The sequence below is a fragment of the Lagenorhynchus albirostris genome, chromosome 5 (assembly GCF_949774975.1).
Source record: "Lagenorhynchus albirostris chromosome 5, mLagAlb1.1, whole genome shotgun sequence".
Lineage (NCBI taxonomy): Eukaryota > Metazoa > Chordata > Mammalia > Artiodactyla > Delphinidae > Lagenorhynchus > Lagenorhynchus albirostris.
The window spans coordinates 85,574,151-85,591,272 of NC_083099.1; the positions used below are offsets into that span (position 1 = coordinate 85,574,151).

The 17,122-nt window shown below is 36.6% G+C and overlaps 1 protein-coding gene and 1 non-coding gene across 5 annotated transcripts in view; both read right to left on the bottom strand.

Moving 5' to 3' along the window:
• GRAMD1C (GRAM domain containing 1C) overlaps positions 1–17,122 on the bottom strand; it is a 34,684-nt gene that overhangs the window by 6,307 nt on the left and 11,255 nt on the right. For all 4 annotated transcript variants that reach the window (XR_009540763.1, XM_060150584.1, XM_060150583.1 and 1 more), the window contains exons 5-12: positions 12,937–13,074; positions 8,660–8,778; positions 7,078–7,220; positions 6,209–6,312; positions 4,686–4,862; positions 3,499–3,556; positions 1,426–1,536; positions 1,101–1,206 (exon numbers count right to left, since the gene is read on the bottom strand). Coding sequence is in view for 3 of the 4 variants with exons in the window: in XM_060150584.1 (XP_060006567.1) it covers positions 1,101–1,206; positions 1,426–1,536; positions 3,499–3,556; positions 4,686–4,862; positions 6,209–6,312; positions 7,078–7,220; positions 8,660–8,778; positions 12,937–13,074 (956 nt within the window). In the remaining variant the exon portion in view is untranslated. The remainder of the gene's footprint in view (positions 1–1,100; positions 1,207–1,425; positions 1,537–3,498; positions 3,557–4,685; positions 4,863–6,208; positions 6,313–7,077; positions 7,221–8,659; positions 8,779–12,936; positions 13,075–17,122) is intronic.
• Positions 13,365–13,466, bottom strand: LOC132521453 (U6 spliceosomal RNA). The gene has a single exon (XR_009540900.1). It is a non-coding gene; the product is annotated as a U6 spliceosomal RNA (small nuclear RNA).

A 17,122-nucleotide genomic window follows, 5' to 3' on the forward strand; every position in this document is an offset into this window, starting at 1 on the left:
TGGGACTTGCATCCCACAGGTAGAGCAATGCTTCTAATGGAGTGCAGAGCAGGACAGGTGCAGCGACGGGGGAAGGTCTGTAGATCTGGTTATAGAAGGAGAGGGAGGGTCTCTTTTCTCCTTGAGGCATGGTCATGAGTTCAGAGTCAGCAGGAAATGAGTGGAGAGGATGAGAAGAAAAGTGAGAGTATGATCTACTCCTTGCTGAGGGGGAGGAGAAAGTTACTAACTGCAGGCACTGTGCATCTGAAGAGTGCCTAGCGGAAGCACCTTTAGTGCCCCACATGATGTTCTAAGAAATGCTCAATAACTGAATCTTCTAAAAAACAAACCAATGCATAGAAGAAAAGGATGGAAGCAAATAAAACAAAATGTTAAAAGTGATTATGTCTGAATGCTAGTAGGTTCTCTTCTATTCTCTATTTTTCAATTTTGAGAAGTACACATGTATTATATTATAATGGAAGTATTAGTCCTCATTTTTCAAAGGGAATCCTAAGTTTTGGTTCATAGAACCGAGCAGCACACATTGATGACACTATGTTCAAGAGATAACGCTTATAGCAAAACACCAAGACAACCTAAATGTTCCTTCTTCAGTGGAGAACTGGCAAAATAATTATGCCACATACGTACAGTTGAATTCTAATGCAGCTGTTAAAAGAAGAGGATATGGAAGCATCTCCATGATACATGGTTAATAGATAAAAACAAAATAATGAGCATGGTTAATAGATAAAACAGAATAATGAGCAATCTACCACTTCTATAAAAAGCTGATATTGAGCGTGAAATTTTATATAGAAGGACCAATAAAAAGAATGAGGTATATGTATACGAGCTGATAGGGAAACATCTTCAAAGTATATTACTAATTGAAAGAAGAGGGTATGCAACGGTAAGTACAGTACGTTACCATTTTGTTAAAAACAAAAAGTACCAGTGACTATAAAATGTATAATCCAGAAACTGGCAAGGGTAGATGCCTCTAGGAGGGGGATTTCTTCAAATAATGGAACAGTAAATATTCTCTCACAACCAGAGGAGCAGCTGATTCACTGGGATGACTACTAAGTAATGTGGTACACAGAGGTGCTGACCTGTTCCAGCATCACGATGGAGTCCCGGAGCACTCCTTTTAAGCGATGGGCCTGATCTTTGCTCTTTTGAATATTTTCTGCTCTTGACACCATATCAGAGGCTAAACTGAAAGAAAAATACCATCTTAAAGATCAAAGGAATAGCTTCTAGGCTTTCATCTCTAGAAATCATAGTGCCCCATAAATTTGCAAATAAAACAAAAAAGTAAACAAAAAAGTTTATGACTAGAGAAGAGTTGGCAGATCAAAATCTCTAAAATTGGAATTAAGTTCCCTGCAGCAAAGGAATTATTGACATAATAGGTTGTGAGGGAAGAAGACTTACTTAACAGATTTCTCTTCCTGGAGGTGAAGACGGTAAAAGGACTGAGCCGCGTACTCTATCTTTGACAGCTTCAGAAACAGCGTCACATTCAATAAAACCAGCAACAGCAAACTAGGCAGAGCAAATCAGACCTGGTTAATCCACTATTACTCAGACCTAACGCGTTGCTAGTGCAGAATAGACACACAACACCTTCAAAATGTATATTATCCAGACTAGTTTCCAATTATTATTATTTAAATCAATTACCCCTATTTTATTGTATGAAATACTTATTTGTAAGTATTCAGTGGATGTTGAGGGAACAGTTAGAAGATAACTAGTGACAATAAAGTCCCCAAACAAGCAGGTTGGGATTGTCCCTGACGTCTCTTCTCTGCTAGCAATCCCAGCCAGTGTGGATGTGCGACCACCGGTTGAGAAATCTACCATGTTAGCTTTCAAGATCTATTTTTGGGTGCTTTTGTCTTAAGCAATTACACATACATAATACTGCACTTCAGAAAGGAAATGAAGATCAATATGGATTTGATCTTAGATAGATCATGATGTACCTCTTATTCTCAGCAGAAGCCAAAACAAATTCACATTCACAAAATCACCGTTCAGCAAAAATTTCTTCTAGTTCCACTTAGACAAAATTTCAAATCCCAAACATACATTAATTGGATCATATATAAAATGTTACCTGCTAAATAAACTTACTCTGTTGGTTCTCACAATAGTATTTCAAGTGAGTGAACGTATCTCATTACACATACATGCAAATACATAGGTGGCATCATATCTCTCTGATTTTTTCTGTTAAAATATTGACTTGCCCTTAAAAATACATCATATTCACTTTTACCCATCCAGAAGATTTTTCTTGAATGAAAACTAAGGTAGTAGCAAGAAAATCAAATCTATGAAATTATCGTGTCACTGAAATGGGGTATAGATCAACATTTCAACATCTGACTGTAAATCTTCTACAAAGTAATACAAAAGATCACAGATAATATTTACTATTCAAAATCGTCACAGCAAACCAATGGAAGCAGAATATGAAAACCTTTTATAAAACTCAAAAGGCACACCAAACATTTTGTATGTTCTGAAATCTATAATTAGAAAAAACAGCTGATATAAGAACTTCATTCCAAAACCCAGAGTGTATCATCCAGTCAGAACTAATTCAATTAAATGTGATGGACTACCTCAAGATCCAAGTACAGCCATGGAGAAAACAGTAGTCTAAATAAGACTGGCTGAGTAGATTCCAGTAGAACACTGAGATTCAGACTAATTGCCCCAGTATTTCTCACCCTACAATCCTCAGATCATTTGCATCAGAATAACCCGCACGTGTGTTTTAGAATACTACTGATTCCTGATCCCTACTCAAGACCCACTGACTCGATCTGTAGGACTGGGGCTGGGAAATCTGTATTTCAGCAAGTGATTCTTATGCACAGTAAAGGGTAAGGACCACTGGTCTAATCAAGTAGAGTAAATAAAATAGCATTGTTGGGATTTCATCAGCCTGCATATAAAAATATCCCCTTGGGCTTCCCTGGTGGCACAGTGGTTGAGAGTCCGCCTGCCGATGCAGGGGACACGGGTTCGTGCCCCGGTCTGGGAAGATCCCACATGCCGCGGAGCGGCTGGGCCCGTGAGCCATGGCCGCTGGGCCTGCGCATCCGGAGCCTGTGCTCCGCAACGGGAGAGGCCACAACAGCGAGAGGCCCGCGTACCGCAAAAAAAAAAAAAAAAAAAAAAAAAAAAAATTCCCTTTAAATTTATGCTACTTCCCTAAAAATCTATGATGGTAGAAACAAATCAGATTACTTTAAAAAACAAAAACATTTACTGAACGTGTATTTGGTATTCCCTCGAATTTAACAGTTCTTCTGAAAATCATTCAAAAACTATCAGACTGAAGCATATAAAATTACTGTTTTTGTAGGCCAAAATTGGTCAAATTGTGATAATTTCTATATAACAATATACAAATATATTCAAATTCTTTTGGAAACCATTAAAAGATAAGTGAGGACACAAGCAAACTAAGCGTTCAACACAAATACTTACAAAATACTCATCACCACAATAAGGATGGTGTTATAGCTTTCAATTTCCTTTTTCTTTCCTGCAAATTACAAAAAAAGGCCGGTTTAGAATCAGGATTGTTTAATTTCATTTGAAAAGTACTGGAAAAGGAGTTTTTTTAATTATTTGTGAAGACAAAGTGATTTACAGTGAATTCTCTGCACCCCTCTTCTGACTTTTGATATCCTGAGTATTAGTAAACAAATCTACAAAAAGAAACCCTGTATCAGTTCTGCAAATTTGGCCTATATTACAAGATTAATTTGTTCTACAATTAAATAAGCAATTCAATATATTATGTATGATCTCTAGCTAAGTTCCATCTCTGCAAATAATATTTGAAATAGTTTTACGTATAATGCTTCCCTCCTTAAAAAAAAACTTTTTATATCATCCTCACCTGTTCTCTGTTTCCCAAATTTTGTTGCCAAGTCCCAAAATTAAAGAGCTATTAAGTTGAAATGGTAGAAAAACATATTCACACTAAGATGTAAACCTTAGCAAAGGATCTGATAATGTAGAAGGATGAGAAGGTATGACAGCTTTATAGCACTGAGAGGGAGGGAACAACAGTTAGTAGGGGCAAGATGTCTTCAAAATTGAGAGTAGAGATAATCAAAGTCACCTTCTATCTCTGCAGTTTTGCTGGGCTGGCCCTGATAGTACATAAGGATTAAAAGCATACAAACATGGTAGTAGATTCAAGGGTAGAAATCAAATGTGTACAAATGCTAGGCAGGAAGTTAATGAGTGAAGCATCCAGCAATAGGGTAAGAGTCGTGGGGACTGGTGACCTGGGGAGAGTGCACGCTCGGTCAAATGGGGCAGCTACTACTAAGCTCCAACCACCTGCTGCTACGAAGGGATGTGGGTCCAGGGCTGCCAGATCTGAGATTCTACATAAAAATGTCCAAGGTTTAAAATACCATGTGGGTCCAGTAAAATACTTCTACTGGCCACATGCCTGCCATTTTGTAACTGCTCCTTTATACTTATATATTGGTTTTCTTTAAGGAAACCACAGTTCGACAAACATTATTGGAAAAGGAGAGGAGAAAGGGAGACCTCCTAACTGGCGTGTCTTATAAACAAGAGGCATATTTGGCTTCATATAAAATAAACTTATAAGGAAAAAAAACCTTCATCTCTGTTTACCAGGTAACAGCTACCTGTAATATCCCCTTTGGCATCTAAGCCCAGGTCTCCAGAAGAACGCTGAGAAGAAAGTTTAGGAGCTGTTTCTGCTGTTCTGTTGACTGTTCGCCTTCTCCTTCGTAGGCCACTCAGTTTTCCAGGCTCTTCAATGGGCTGATTTACCATAGATTCTTCCATTAACAAATCTGATTCTAAGAAGAAAAAACTCTTTAGATAGTGGAGAAACCTTCTCAACTATAAGATACTGGGGGGTTGGTCACTGTTTTGTTCTCAGTTTGCTTTTTTTTAGACCTTGGTAACTTTCTTTAACTATTACTCAGATTCTTATGGCCTAGATTCAAACTTTACTCTTAATGAAAAGTTTTGTACGATGATCCCATAATGAGGCTGCATTATTCTAGGAAGAATGAACTGTATTAATTAATGACAGGATCATCAGAGCAAATTTGCCATGTGCTATATTAAATATTAATGTAGAGATTTCAGTTATGGAAACAACCCACTTACATTGGATCATTAGAAAGATTTCCAAGATAGATTATAGCACTTGATTGTCAATCTCAAAGGAAGGGGAAGCATATAATAGTTCTAATTTACAATGAGGGTTTGCAAAAAAGGAAGCACTAGTAAAGAAAATCTGCCAACAACCTATCAGTAAAAACCTCATTTTCCACATTTGTTTTAACCTTTCCCTTCACCAGATTTTTCAGTAGAAGTTCATTATCTAGTGGCCAAACTCATTTCTGAGTTTCATTTTTCTAGTGATCCGGAGCTTAATAATCAAATAACCAAAGACAAGGAAACAAGGAAAATAAATAATCAACAAGCTGGATGATGAAGCCTTAAATTACCCTGAGTTGATTGGCCACCACCTTTCCTTTAACTAAAATTAATTATGCTCACATATGTATATATATATGTTTTTTCCTCATGTATATTTTAAAGAATATCCAAACAGAACAACTACATCACTCCCCAGTCTAGTACCCACCTCCACCAAATCCACACATGTACGTGGTACCATTGCTAGGTGGGCCTGCGTAAACCCAGGAGAGCTGCATTGGTAAGGGAGATGTGGGCCTGAGGAGGCTCCAGACCTTCGTGGGTACAAGTGCATACTTGTGACCGGATTACCCAGTCCCTCACTGCAGTCAGCTTCCTCGGCTCCTTACAGAGGGTGGGAGTGTGACAGCTCCTAACTGTGTGATCTTGGACAAGTTACTTAACCTCTCTCTCTGTGTGTTTCAATGGAAAAAAAAATAATAGTACTTATATCTCACAGGGTTGTAAAAAACAGGTTGATATTTATAAAGCACACGGAACAACGTCTGGCATATCACAGGCATTATATAAGTGTTTGGTAGACCACTGAAAATTAGAAGTTTAGAAATTCCAAGTGGAGTAGCTGGAACCACTTCAGCAGGAGTCATTCCAACATCACCTACCAGTTCCTGCTATGAATCCAAACGAAGAATCCATCCATTCTGTTAATAAATGCCATTTTTACAAAAATAGATAAATCAAGAAATTTACAAACCAAGCTGTTTGAAATAGTCCGCCAAGGAACTCCAGGAATTCTTCTCAATTAAAGATTTGACAATGGCCCATGGTTGTTTTCTGTATTTCAAATCTGTTGAAACTCTAATAGATAAGGAAGAAAGAAGAATATTTAATTTACAAATTTTAATTATATTATTAACATTACAATTAGATGTAGGAACGAATTCAGCGGAAAGCCAAAAGGATTCAAAGTCATTAAGACTATTAAAAAAAAAATTGTTCACTGATAATGAATTCCTTAAAAAATTACTGGGCGCTGCTAAAATTTCATCAACTTGGCATTTTATTTCTTTCCTTTCTCTAACCCTGAATTTTCTTTACGTAAATAGCAATAAAGGCTCAAAATAAATTTTACATTTCCTAAATGCCTCGTATAAAAAGTCTCTAGTGGTCATACATTAGCTGCAAGTCACTACATTAGCTGAGACTAGGCCAGTTGTGTGATGGCCCAGCACCATCTTCAACAGGCCAACATTTCTGGTCTCCCATCGCAACAGAGCTGTTTACCGCCCACCATGTGCTCCTCAAGTCTCCCAGTCCCCTTGCCATTAAACGGGGTCCTGCGAGCATTTCTGGCCACTGGACTGTGAGCACAGCTCTACAGCTCTCTCTTCCAGTGGCAAATGAAATGACACGTATTCTGGACTGCAGCCCCGGGAGGTCAAAGCCTTCATCAGCCTGGGTCCTTGAGTAAGGATCCCCGCCCCTCTGCGGATAGCCGGTGGACACGTAAAGCAAGAAATAAAGCTTTGTTGTGTAAGGCTACTACTAAGATTTCGGGATTGATACGTTACCAGCACACAATGTAGCATGTCCTGACTAAAACACTCATTTACAGCAGCTCACCTCAACCGGCATTTCTGCTTTGAAGATCGGATGATATAGTATCTGTTCAGAGTATAGAAGTAATCATGGTAGGGGACATCGTGTGCCAGCACTTCTGAATCTACCAAGTAAAACTGTGCTTCCCGACTTTCTTTATACAGCCTCTGCCAAAATAAGATTAAGGTTTTTTGCATGTACATGTTTAATACATCAAATTCCTTGCCAATATAGTGCCTATATACTCGAATTCCTTCTCACCAATTACAAAAAACATGAGAAGCCTATATACAGAGCCAGAAGGGCCATCACGTTGGCTGTGAGATCTATGAATTGAGACGGGACCTGCAGAAATAGTATTTGCTACCTCTCTGTCACTTCACTGTATAATTGTTTTTTTCCTTTCTTTGAGGCATGAGGAGGAGAAAGGAACTACATAATCTCTCGTGTGTGTTAGTAATTTATAAAGAATTGCAAATGTTCCTGGTAGGGAAACAATTCAAAATTCGATTGAACAAAGCCAGGACCCCACTCTAAAATTCATCAAAGTTTAACAAAACCACCCTTCACCAAAACCGTGAAGGAAGGAGACAACCAAACAAAACACTGCTTTTCCTAAACAGGATCAGAAGTGGTTGCTGGCCAAATCTTTCTCATTTTCACCTTACCGATTCTGCCCATCCTCTAAGGTCATCAAAGACCCTCCAATTCAAAATACAAAACTTCTCTTAAATGTTTGAAAATCTTTGGAAGAAAAATATTTAAGTCCTTTTGAACACTGACGGACAAAAACTATGATAGCACAACTAATTCAGATGTTAATAAATATTTTCTAACTTTGCAGAACAGTTATACTATACGTCAACAACAACTGGCCAAACATAAACCCCACTGTAGGACAGTGACATGCTGGTCACACAGCAGACAGAGCATTAAATATCTTACAATCTCTTCCTCATATGTCACAGCAGCCATCTAGTTATTTGGCTCTAACCCTTGACATGATCCAGTAAATCAGATTCCAGTAGTGTTCTCTTAAAAACCATTTATTATGGAAAAGTTCAAACATATACAAGAGTAGAAATGAACATTATACAATAAACCCCCATAAGCTCATCAACCAGCTTCAACAATATTAACTCCTGCCCAGTCCTGTTTCATCTGTACCTCTCCCCATATTCCCTCCCTCTACTCCCATCCTCTGTCTGACTAGATTACTTTTAAACAACACCCTAGATACCAGCATAATTTCATCCAAAAATACATCAGTATATCTCTTTATAAATTCCTCAGTATATCCCTTTAAAAGATAAATATTCTCTTCTTTAAAATATAGCTACAATACCATTATTGCACATAAAAATGAACAATTCCTTAAATCTCAGAAATACCCTTTTACAGTTGGTTTGTCTGAATTAGGATTGAGTTAATTTAGTTGATATACCTCTTAAATCTCTTTTAACCTGTACACAGTTTCTCCTCTATTTTTTTCCTTGCCGTTTATTTGTTGCAACTGTCCTGTAAATTGGTGACTAGGACCTATGACAGGCATCTTCCCTCTTCCCACATGCACGATTCTTTTGGAATACTGGCAGCATAGACATACCTGCTTTTCAGTGGCCGTGGTGCACTTTCCAGTTAGTGGATTATTAAGGACTATAGTGTAGGTCATGGTTCTCAGTTGGTCACCTCCAGGCTCTACATTCCAAGGGGTAGATACTATATCTAATCACAGCAAATATAAAAAGAGTTAGTTCTAGAAATTTGAGGGGTATGGCTTGGAATGGAATCAAAGAGGAAGTTTTTGGATTATTTCAATTTTTATTTTTGACCAATCCTAACTTCCTTATCACTGTGTTATTAGTTTAACATTAAACAAGAGTAAAATCACATGTTAGGCACTCTTCTTGTATGTGACATACGCCCCATCTCTGATCCATTTACTTCTAAATTGTAGTCTATTAAAAAACTTTTTTCTTTTCTCTAGAAGATAAAATTAAAAGTCATTTCACCAGTAGGCTTCTTTTTAAAGTCTCCAGTACCTACAAAGAGAAGTAACAGTGCTGGCCTTATTAAACAGAGATAGAACACTTCAACATTTCCATCACTGAGGACAAGACCTTGAATTATGCAGCAATATGATCTGATCCCAACTTGTGGGGAAATCACGTCGATGAGAAATCATGTAGTGTTAATGGTTTATCTGCTGAGATCTTTAATCAAGGAGGGAGCAGTGGAATATAAATAAACCATGTAACCTTTTCTATATGAAGAAAGCTATAGAATAATCTCTCTGCATTTATGGCAAGATCTTGGTCAAAATTCTCTTTTATTTACTTAGCAACAACACAGTGAGTAAAAATACACTCTGAACGGAAACGTATCTTTAGCACATAGCATAACATAAAGGTCCTTTAACAAGCGAAACACTAGGAAAATATAGGTAACAGCATCATGAACTCTATTCAAAGATCTGACTAAGCTGGCTAATGTTGTTGGCACAGTGGATTTAGGCAATTAGTATATCTGGCTGCTATTCATCAATGTCCTAAAACATAGGAGCATTTCTCTAACCCACTACCCATCATCAAAGGATTGAAGCAAGGCTTTATGATACATCCAATTTTGCTCAACTTCTTTCATTTACTTAGGCCTAGAGATTTAATAAGGGATCCTGAAGCTGCCTTTTGCATATCTAGAAAAATTGTGCAAGCAAATTAAAAAGGCAACATTACAAACCATGGGATCTACAATACAGAATTTGCTGTAAAAATGATTTATTTAGTTGTCCAAGAAAGAGATATAAAATTAATTATAAAATACTTTTCAAAAGATCATTTTAGTCACATGTCAGCCTGTTTCAGAAAAATTATACAAATAGTCCGTTGTTAATCAGCAACAGAATTTAAAGATATCATTGAATTCTGCCATTAAGACTGCACACCATTCAACAAAGCAACTATCAACAAAGATGAAAGTGTCTCTTCCACTTGTATCTTCACCAATGTTGCCAACAAGCCTACTGAACATAATGTGCCAGAACATCGTCTACTTCAGAGACAGAAAGTAGAACAGTGGTCATCAGGAGTTGGGGAGAGGGGGAAATGGATAGTTATTGTTTAATAGGTACAGAGTTTCAGTTTGGGAAGATGAAAAAGTTCTAGAGATGGCTGCACAACAAAATGTGAATGTACTTAATGCCACGGAATTGTACTTAAAAATGGCTAAAACAGTAAATTTTATGTTATGTACATTTTACCACAAGAAAAAAGATTGGTGAATCTAGGTAATGGGTATAGGTTTTATTATACTATTCATGCAACTTTTCTGAAGGTTTACATTTTTTTCAAAATTAAAAAGTTGAATAAAAAGACTTGAAACTGAGCTTTGAATTACAAAAGTAGTGTCATACAATAGTAAACAAAGATTTAGAAGAATCCAATTTAGATAATTTTTATTGAAAATTATTAAGAATTACCATCATTTTTAATCATTTTAAATCATTATTAAAAAATAGATCCAGCAGTAGCCATTTTAATGCTGAAATTAGGTTAAATCCACAAATAACTGACCATACTAGACTTTCCCATTAAATTCTTGATATTTTTAGAAAGGAGACTTTGAGACCCATTCTCAAGAAACACAACTTTGATTACTAGGTAACAAGTTCAGAAGATAACATAATAGCGTGCAATCAGAAGCAGATTATCTCCTTTGGGGCAAACCTTCTGACTAATTCTAGGTCTAAAGGCAACATGCCTATCACTATTTACACTTGTGGTTAGCCAGAAGCCTTTGCTCCCCAAAGCCATTTATAGCATCAGATAGCAAACACAGTCATCCATATTGAAGCTAGATATGATATCAGACACCAAATGCAGCTATGATTCAAAAAACAAACTTCATTTAGTACCAGCATGGAATAACATGCTAGTTTCCTGTGGGCCTTTTCAGCCATAAAAATAGTGGTGCAATATCAACAGGCATCATCTTAGAAAATTAAGAGAAATTATGTATCCTACTCTTCTGAAATAGCAAGTTCTCCAGGTAGACATGAATGGCAAAAAGATACAAAATAGATTCAAAACAGATATAATAAGTTAAATATAAGCTACTGAGTGAAAAGATTTATATCCCTCAGGTATTATACATTTTTAAAACTGGAAGAACTGGGGCTTCCCTGGTGGCTCAATGGTTAAGAATCCGCCTGCCAATGCAGGGTACACGGGTTCGAGCCCTGGTCCAGGAAGATCCCACATGCCACGGAGCAACTAAGCCCGTGCACCACAACTACTGAGCCTGCGCTCTAGAGCCGGTGCTCCGCGATAAGAGAAGCCACCGCAATGAGAAGCCCGCGCAACGCAACAAAGAGTAGCCCCCGCTCTCCGCAACTAGAGAAAGCCCACACACAGCAACGAAGACCCAATGCAGCCAAAAATAAATAAAATCAATAAGTTAAAAAAAAAACTGGAAGAACTGAAAAAAGTAATGATTTTTAAAAACATGACATTCTTAATATAATCACAAGACTCAATAGCTATCAATTAGAAACTGCTTTGCTACTCTACTATAAATAAGGAAAAATTACTCTTTACAACTGAACCTATATCAATGATATAATCTATGAATATGTAATTATGTTTACATAAAAGTTTCAAATAAAGGAATAACATCTAATCGTTAATAAAATGGCTAAATTATAGACTATATTTAAATTGATTGTAGAATAACTTCCTCTTTGACTATGTCGAATGACTCAGCTTATATGGATCTCTGCCACTGCTGATTTCTAATTTTATATAGCAAGCTAAACCACATGCTCCCAAAGTTTCTAAAATATCTTGAAATATTTAGGATAAATTCAATTTCAAATTGACTATAAGCTTATTTGAGATGTTTACCAAAATAGAACTTTTAATACATAATCAATAAAATCTTTTTTATAACTAACTTCTTAACTGGATTTTTTTTTTTTTGGTATTTTCATTAAGGTAGACCATAGACACTGCAATCTCAAATTTCCGTGAATTTGCACAGAGAAAACACACACGTGTACCACTACCCAGATCAAGACAGAGAACTTTACCAGCACCCCAGAAGCCCCCTCCCAGTCTTTACCCACCCAATTACCAACTGCAGTTAACTAGTATGCTGATTTTATGCCCATAAATAAGTTTTACCTGTTTTTGAACTTTATATAAAGAAATCACAGTATGTACTCTTTTGTGTCTGGCTTCTTTTGCTTAATACTACAGAATATCAGTAAGATTTACTCGTATTATTATAAGTAGCAGGGTTTTTTTTTCATTGCTATACAGTATTCTTTTGTGTGAACATACACAATCTGTTTATCCATTCTATTATTGGTGGATATTTGGGCTGTGTTTTGAGTTTGGGGGCCATTATAAATAATGCTGCTATGAACACTGCAGTACATGTCATTCAGAATACACATGTACCCATTTCTGAAGGTTATATATACCTAATAGTAGAATCGCGGAGTCAGCTTTAGTAGATACTGCCAAACCATTTAGCAAAGTGATTGCACCAATTTATACTCTACTAGAATCCAATTTTTCCACAGTAGAACCCTTTTAAAGGTGGTTCAACCCAACTAAACTGCTACATTAATAAATAAATGGAGTTTTAGTTCTCAAAGGGCCTGAACTTAATTGTAGGTAGGACCTGACTAATTGGACAATTATACTATTTACGTGTGATTTTAGCCAAAACACCTAAACACTAGTTTATACATCACCAAAATAAAATGGAAGCCTGTCTAAATTTTCCCCTTGACAACATAAATCAATTTACATAGGCTCAAGCCTCTAAGGATAATAAAATTCTCCCAAATTTATCATTAGATAAGAACACAAGACCAACCTATTATATTTCTAGAACTGGCAAATATCTGCATAAAGCGTGAACTGGTGAACAGCAATTCAAACATTCTCTCAGCACTGATATGAAAAACACGGTTGATATAAAGTCTTCCATGAAGATCTTTCTCAGGAATATTTTCTGGGGAAACAAAAAACATGGAACAAAGAGTGAAGAAATCAAGGAAAGGTAATTTCAAGGTTTTGTTTTGTTTGTTTTGGGCACAAAATGGTTTTTAAATGTGATTACAATGATCAGCACATTACAGGACACTATTAAAACTCTAAATTGGTATTATATACATATGTACTATGTATAACTATACATAATAGTATATAGTAATTAAACTATACATGATCAATAGTTCAGTCAAAACCCAAAAGACATAGACATATTTAACTTGAATATCAAACTACCATAATATATCATTCAAAAGAATATTTCATGAATTTGTGTGTCATCCCTGTGCAGGGGCCATACTAATCTTCTCTGTATCATTCCAATTTTAGTATACGTGCTGCCAAAGCTAGCACTCAAAAAAATATTTCAAGACTGACAAGGGCAGTAATGAGACACATAGGGTGGTATCTACCACGGTGAATAGCAGGTCCCATTTCTGAATACGCAAACATTCGGTAATTACTAAGTCATGAATGACTCGAATATCTCTCTGCTGCACTCACTAACTTACTAGCCTGAACAGTGTTTCAGATTTGACTTGAAGCTCACTCCCCCAAGACAAGTATCACTGTATCCACTACCTACTCTCAATACCACACATTAAAAGAAATCCTTCTGAAAAGTATTCTTCAAAGCTAAATAAAGCCCAACGGAATATTACATTTTTCTAAGAATCTGACAGCGATAATTATGTTGAAAACTCCTGGTAGCAAATGAAGAAGCAACATCTGCTCACCTCTCCTCATGTTCCCTGGAAACACTGCATAAAAGAGCCCAGGAATCTATGGTGCTTAGCATATGGCAGGTATCGTGCTAAGCACGTTACAAATATTCACTCATCTTATCCTCACAGCAATCCTGTGAGATAAGAGGTATTAACATCTTCATCTCCATCGTACAGAGGAGAAGACTGAGACACTGAGAGAATTGCTGAAACTCGCCAAAGCTCTGTGGCTAGTGAGTGACTGAATGGGAATTTGAATTCACCGTAGCTCCAGAGCACACAAACTAAACCTCTATTTTATAGTTCAAGGAGTTTAACTTAGAAGAATTAAAAGGAAATGAAAAAAAAAAAGGGACATCTAGGAATAGGAGCCTGGTAGAATAAAGGAAATAGAATAAAGCAATCCAATGTGAAATTTTAATGATTTCAGGGCTGGGATTATTTATTATTTCAAGGATTATGCCTGTCAGTACAGAATGACAACTGTGACAAAAGCTCCCCACAGTTCACAAATCAAGCTCTAAGAATTATCTGTGTCAAGCATCTGTCCATGTTAAGCCATGAGAAGCAGTCACTTAAAGTAAAAGATAGTGGTTTAAGCATCAGAAAAACTCTTCTAGCTCTGCCTTCACCCCAGCTGTTGGTTTTTCTCCCTCATGAAATGGTTTGTGTCTCCCTATTTTGCTACAGGTGCAAAGAACTTAGGGACATCGGGTAGATACTGATTTACCTTCTCCCTGCAACAATACTATGTGTAGGCAAAAGCTATTCACTGCAATTTCAAGTAATGGCTACGTGGGCATAGAAATGAATCACTGAAACTAGGCAATTAACTAAGGTTCTGTGAGGCAACTTCCTAATTAGGCTTGAGAAATAGCTTTTTCTGACATAGAAGTAATACATGTTCATTGTAAAAATAATTCATGTATTCACAAAGAAACAAACAAGTACACGTGATTCTATTAATCCTGCTCGTCACCTTCACAGAACTTATCCCAACTTGTAATTATATTTTTATTGGCTTAGTGACTTGGGTATTGTCTCTCTCCTGCACTAGACTCTAAGTTCTATGTGGACAGGGATCATGTTGATTTCAAACACCTAAGTACATTACATGTCTGGCACACAATAAGTGTTAAATAACTTTTTGAATGAATAAGTGACTATTGAAAACGCAAAAAATCTTAGGGTCTACTTTTATTTATAGAACTTTAAATTTGCAATCATATTTTTAAACTTTTTATTTTTTAAGAATTTTAGAGGTACAATTAACTAAACTAGGCTTTATTCCTATTTTTTCCAGTAATGTCCCTTTCTGTTCAAGAACCCAACCCAAAGTCCCATGTCGAATTTAGTTGTTATCTTCTTAGTCTCCTCCAATCTATGACAGTCCCTCACTTTTTCCTTGTTTTTCAGTGCCCTTATACATCCGAAAAGTACAGGTCAGGTATTATATAGAATGTCCCTCAATTAGGGTTCATCTGAGGTGGGGTTTTTTCATGATTAGACTGGGGTTTGGATTTTGGGGAAGAATACCACAGAGATGAAGAACCCTTCTCTTCAAACTCAGGGTGTACACATATCCGCATCACTTATGATGATGTTAACCTTGATCACTTGGTGGTGTCTGGCAGGCTTCTCCACTTCAAAAGTATTATTTTCCTCTTTCCACATTCTATTTGTTAGAAATGAGTCACTAAGTTCAGCCCATACTCAAGGGGAGGAGAATTAAGCTCCACCTCCTGGAAGGGGGAGTATCTACCTATATTATTTGAACTCTGTAAGGAAGACTCGCGCTTGCTCCCCCATTTATATATTTATTCAATCATTGGTATCAGTATGGACTTATGAATAATTATTTTATACTTTAGGTTATAATGCAGTATTATCATTATTTATTTTGCTGCTCACATTTTTTTTTTGTTTGGCCATTAGAAGCTCTTTCAGGTTGACTCCTATGTCCTTTCGACATGCCTCTTTTTTCCTTTTTCAAGCACTTCTTTATATTCTGGCACTACAAGATGTTCCAGGTTCATTTTGTATATTCCCCAACTGGGCCCTAGAAGCAGCCATTTCTCTAAGGAGTCCTGGAACTATAATTTTTCAAAAGTAAGTTTCCTGTTCACATTTAAGAAGGACATAAATTACACTTATATAAATATTTCAACACAATATCTTCATATTTCATTTAAACTCCATTATTCGATAAAATGTTCTATATCATGACTGATAAAACATAATCTGTGGTATTGCTGCTGGAAATTAACAATAATACTTTTTGTATGTAAATGTGTTTGAGGAAGTAATGATATGAAATAAACTATTTCCACCTGGGATTATTTTTTTTAATATTTATTTATTTGGCTGTGCCGGGTCTTAGTTGCGGCATGTGGAATCTTTGTTGCGACGTGCACGATCTTTAGTTGCGGCATGCATGCGGGATCAAGTTCCCTGACCAGGGATTGAACCCGGACCCTGGCATTGTGAGCGTGGAGTCTTAACCGCTGGACCACCAAGGAAGTCCCTGGGATTATTTATTTATTAAATTCATGGTACTTTAAAGCTTCCTACCTAAATAACATCACCAATAATATTGCTGGAAATTTATTAAGCTAGCAGGTGGCATTTTAAATGGGGAAAGGAACACTGCTCAACTTAGTAGCAGGTTACTATTTCCAATAAAGAAGAAATACTATTTCAAGCATATTGAAAGTGGCCAGTGGAAATCGTGGGAAAATTGAGACATAAGTATGAAAAGGACCTGGACATGAATAAAACTTAAACCAGATGTTGATAGTATTTTGAGGATGTGTGAAAAATGTATTAGGTAGGTATGCAAGAAAATTGGGTAATTTGGAGTTTAACTGAGTAACTAAGGACACACAATTTTTTTTATCTTCCATTTTCTAAAAATGGGTGATTAGGGCTCACATGCAATACAGAAACTACATCACTATTATTCTTTGTTTATTTCTAGATAAAGACACAGCTTATGTGAGTTTTAATGTTACTCTTTAATCATTAATGTTAATTTTATAGGAACTCAATAAAGAAAGTAAGGCATCTTTTTTAAAGGACCATTCTTATAAAAGAGCGGGTGAGAAAGAAGGGGGGAAAAAATCCCCGTTTTGCTGTCACTTACGTGTCTGGCCACTGGGTGCCAGAGTAGATCTTCCTACAGTTAGAGGTTCAAGCAGGCAGGGGATAACTAATTCACAGGGCTGCGTACCCAAGCATGAATGGTAAGGACACCAAGAGAGTCTAGTCATTCCTGGTGCTTGACCC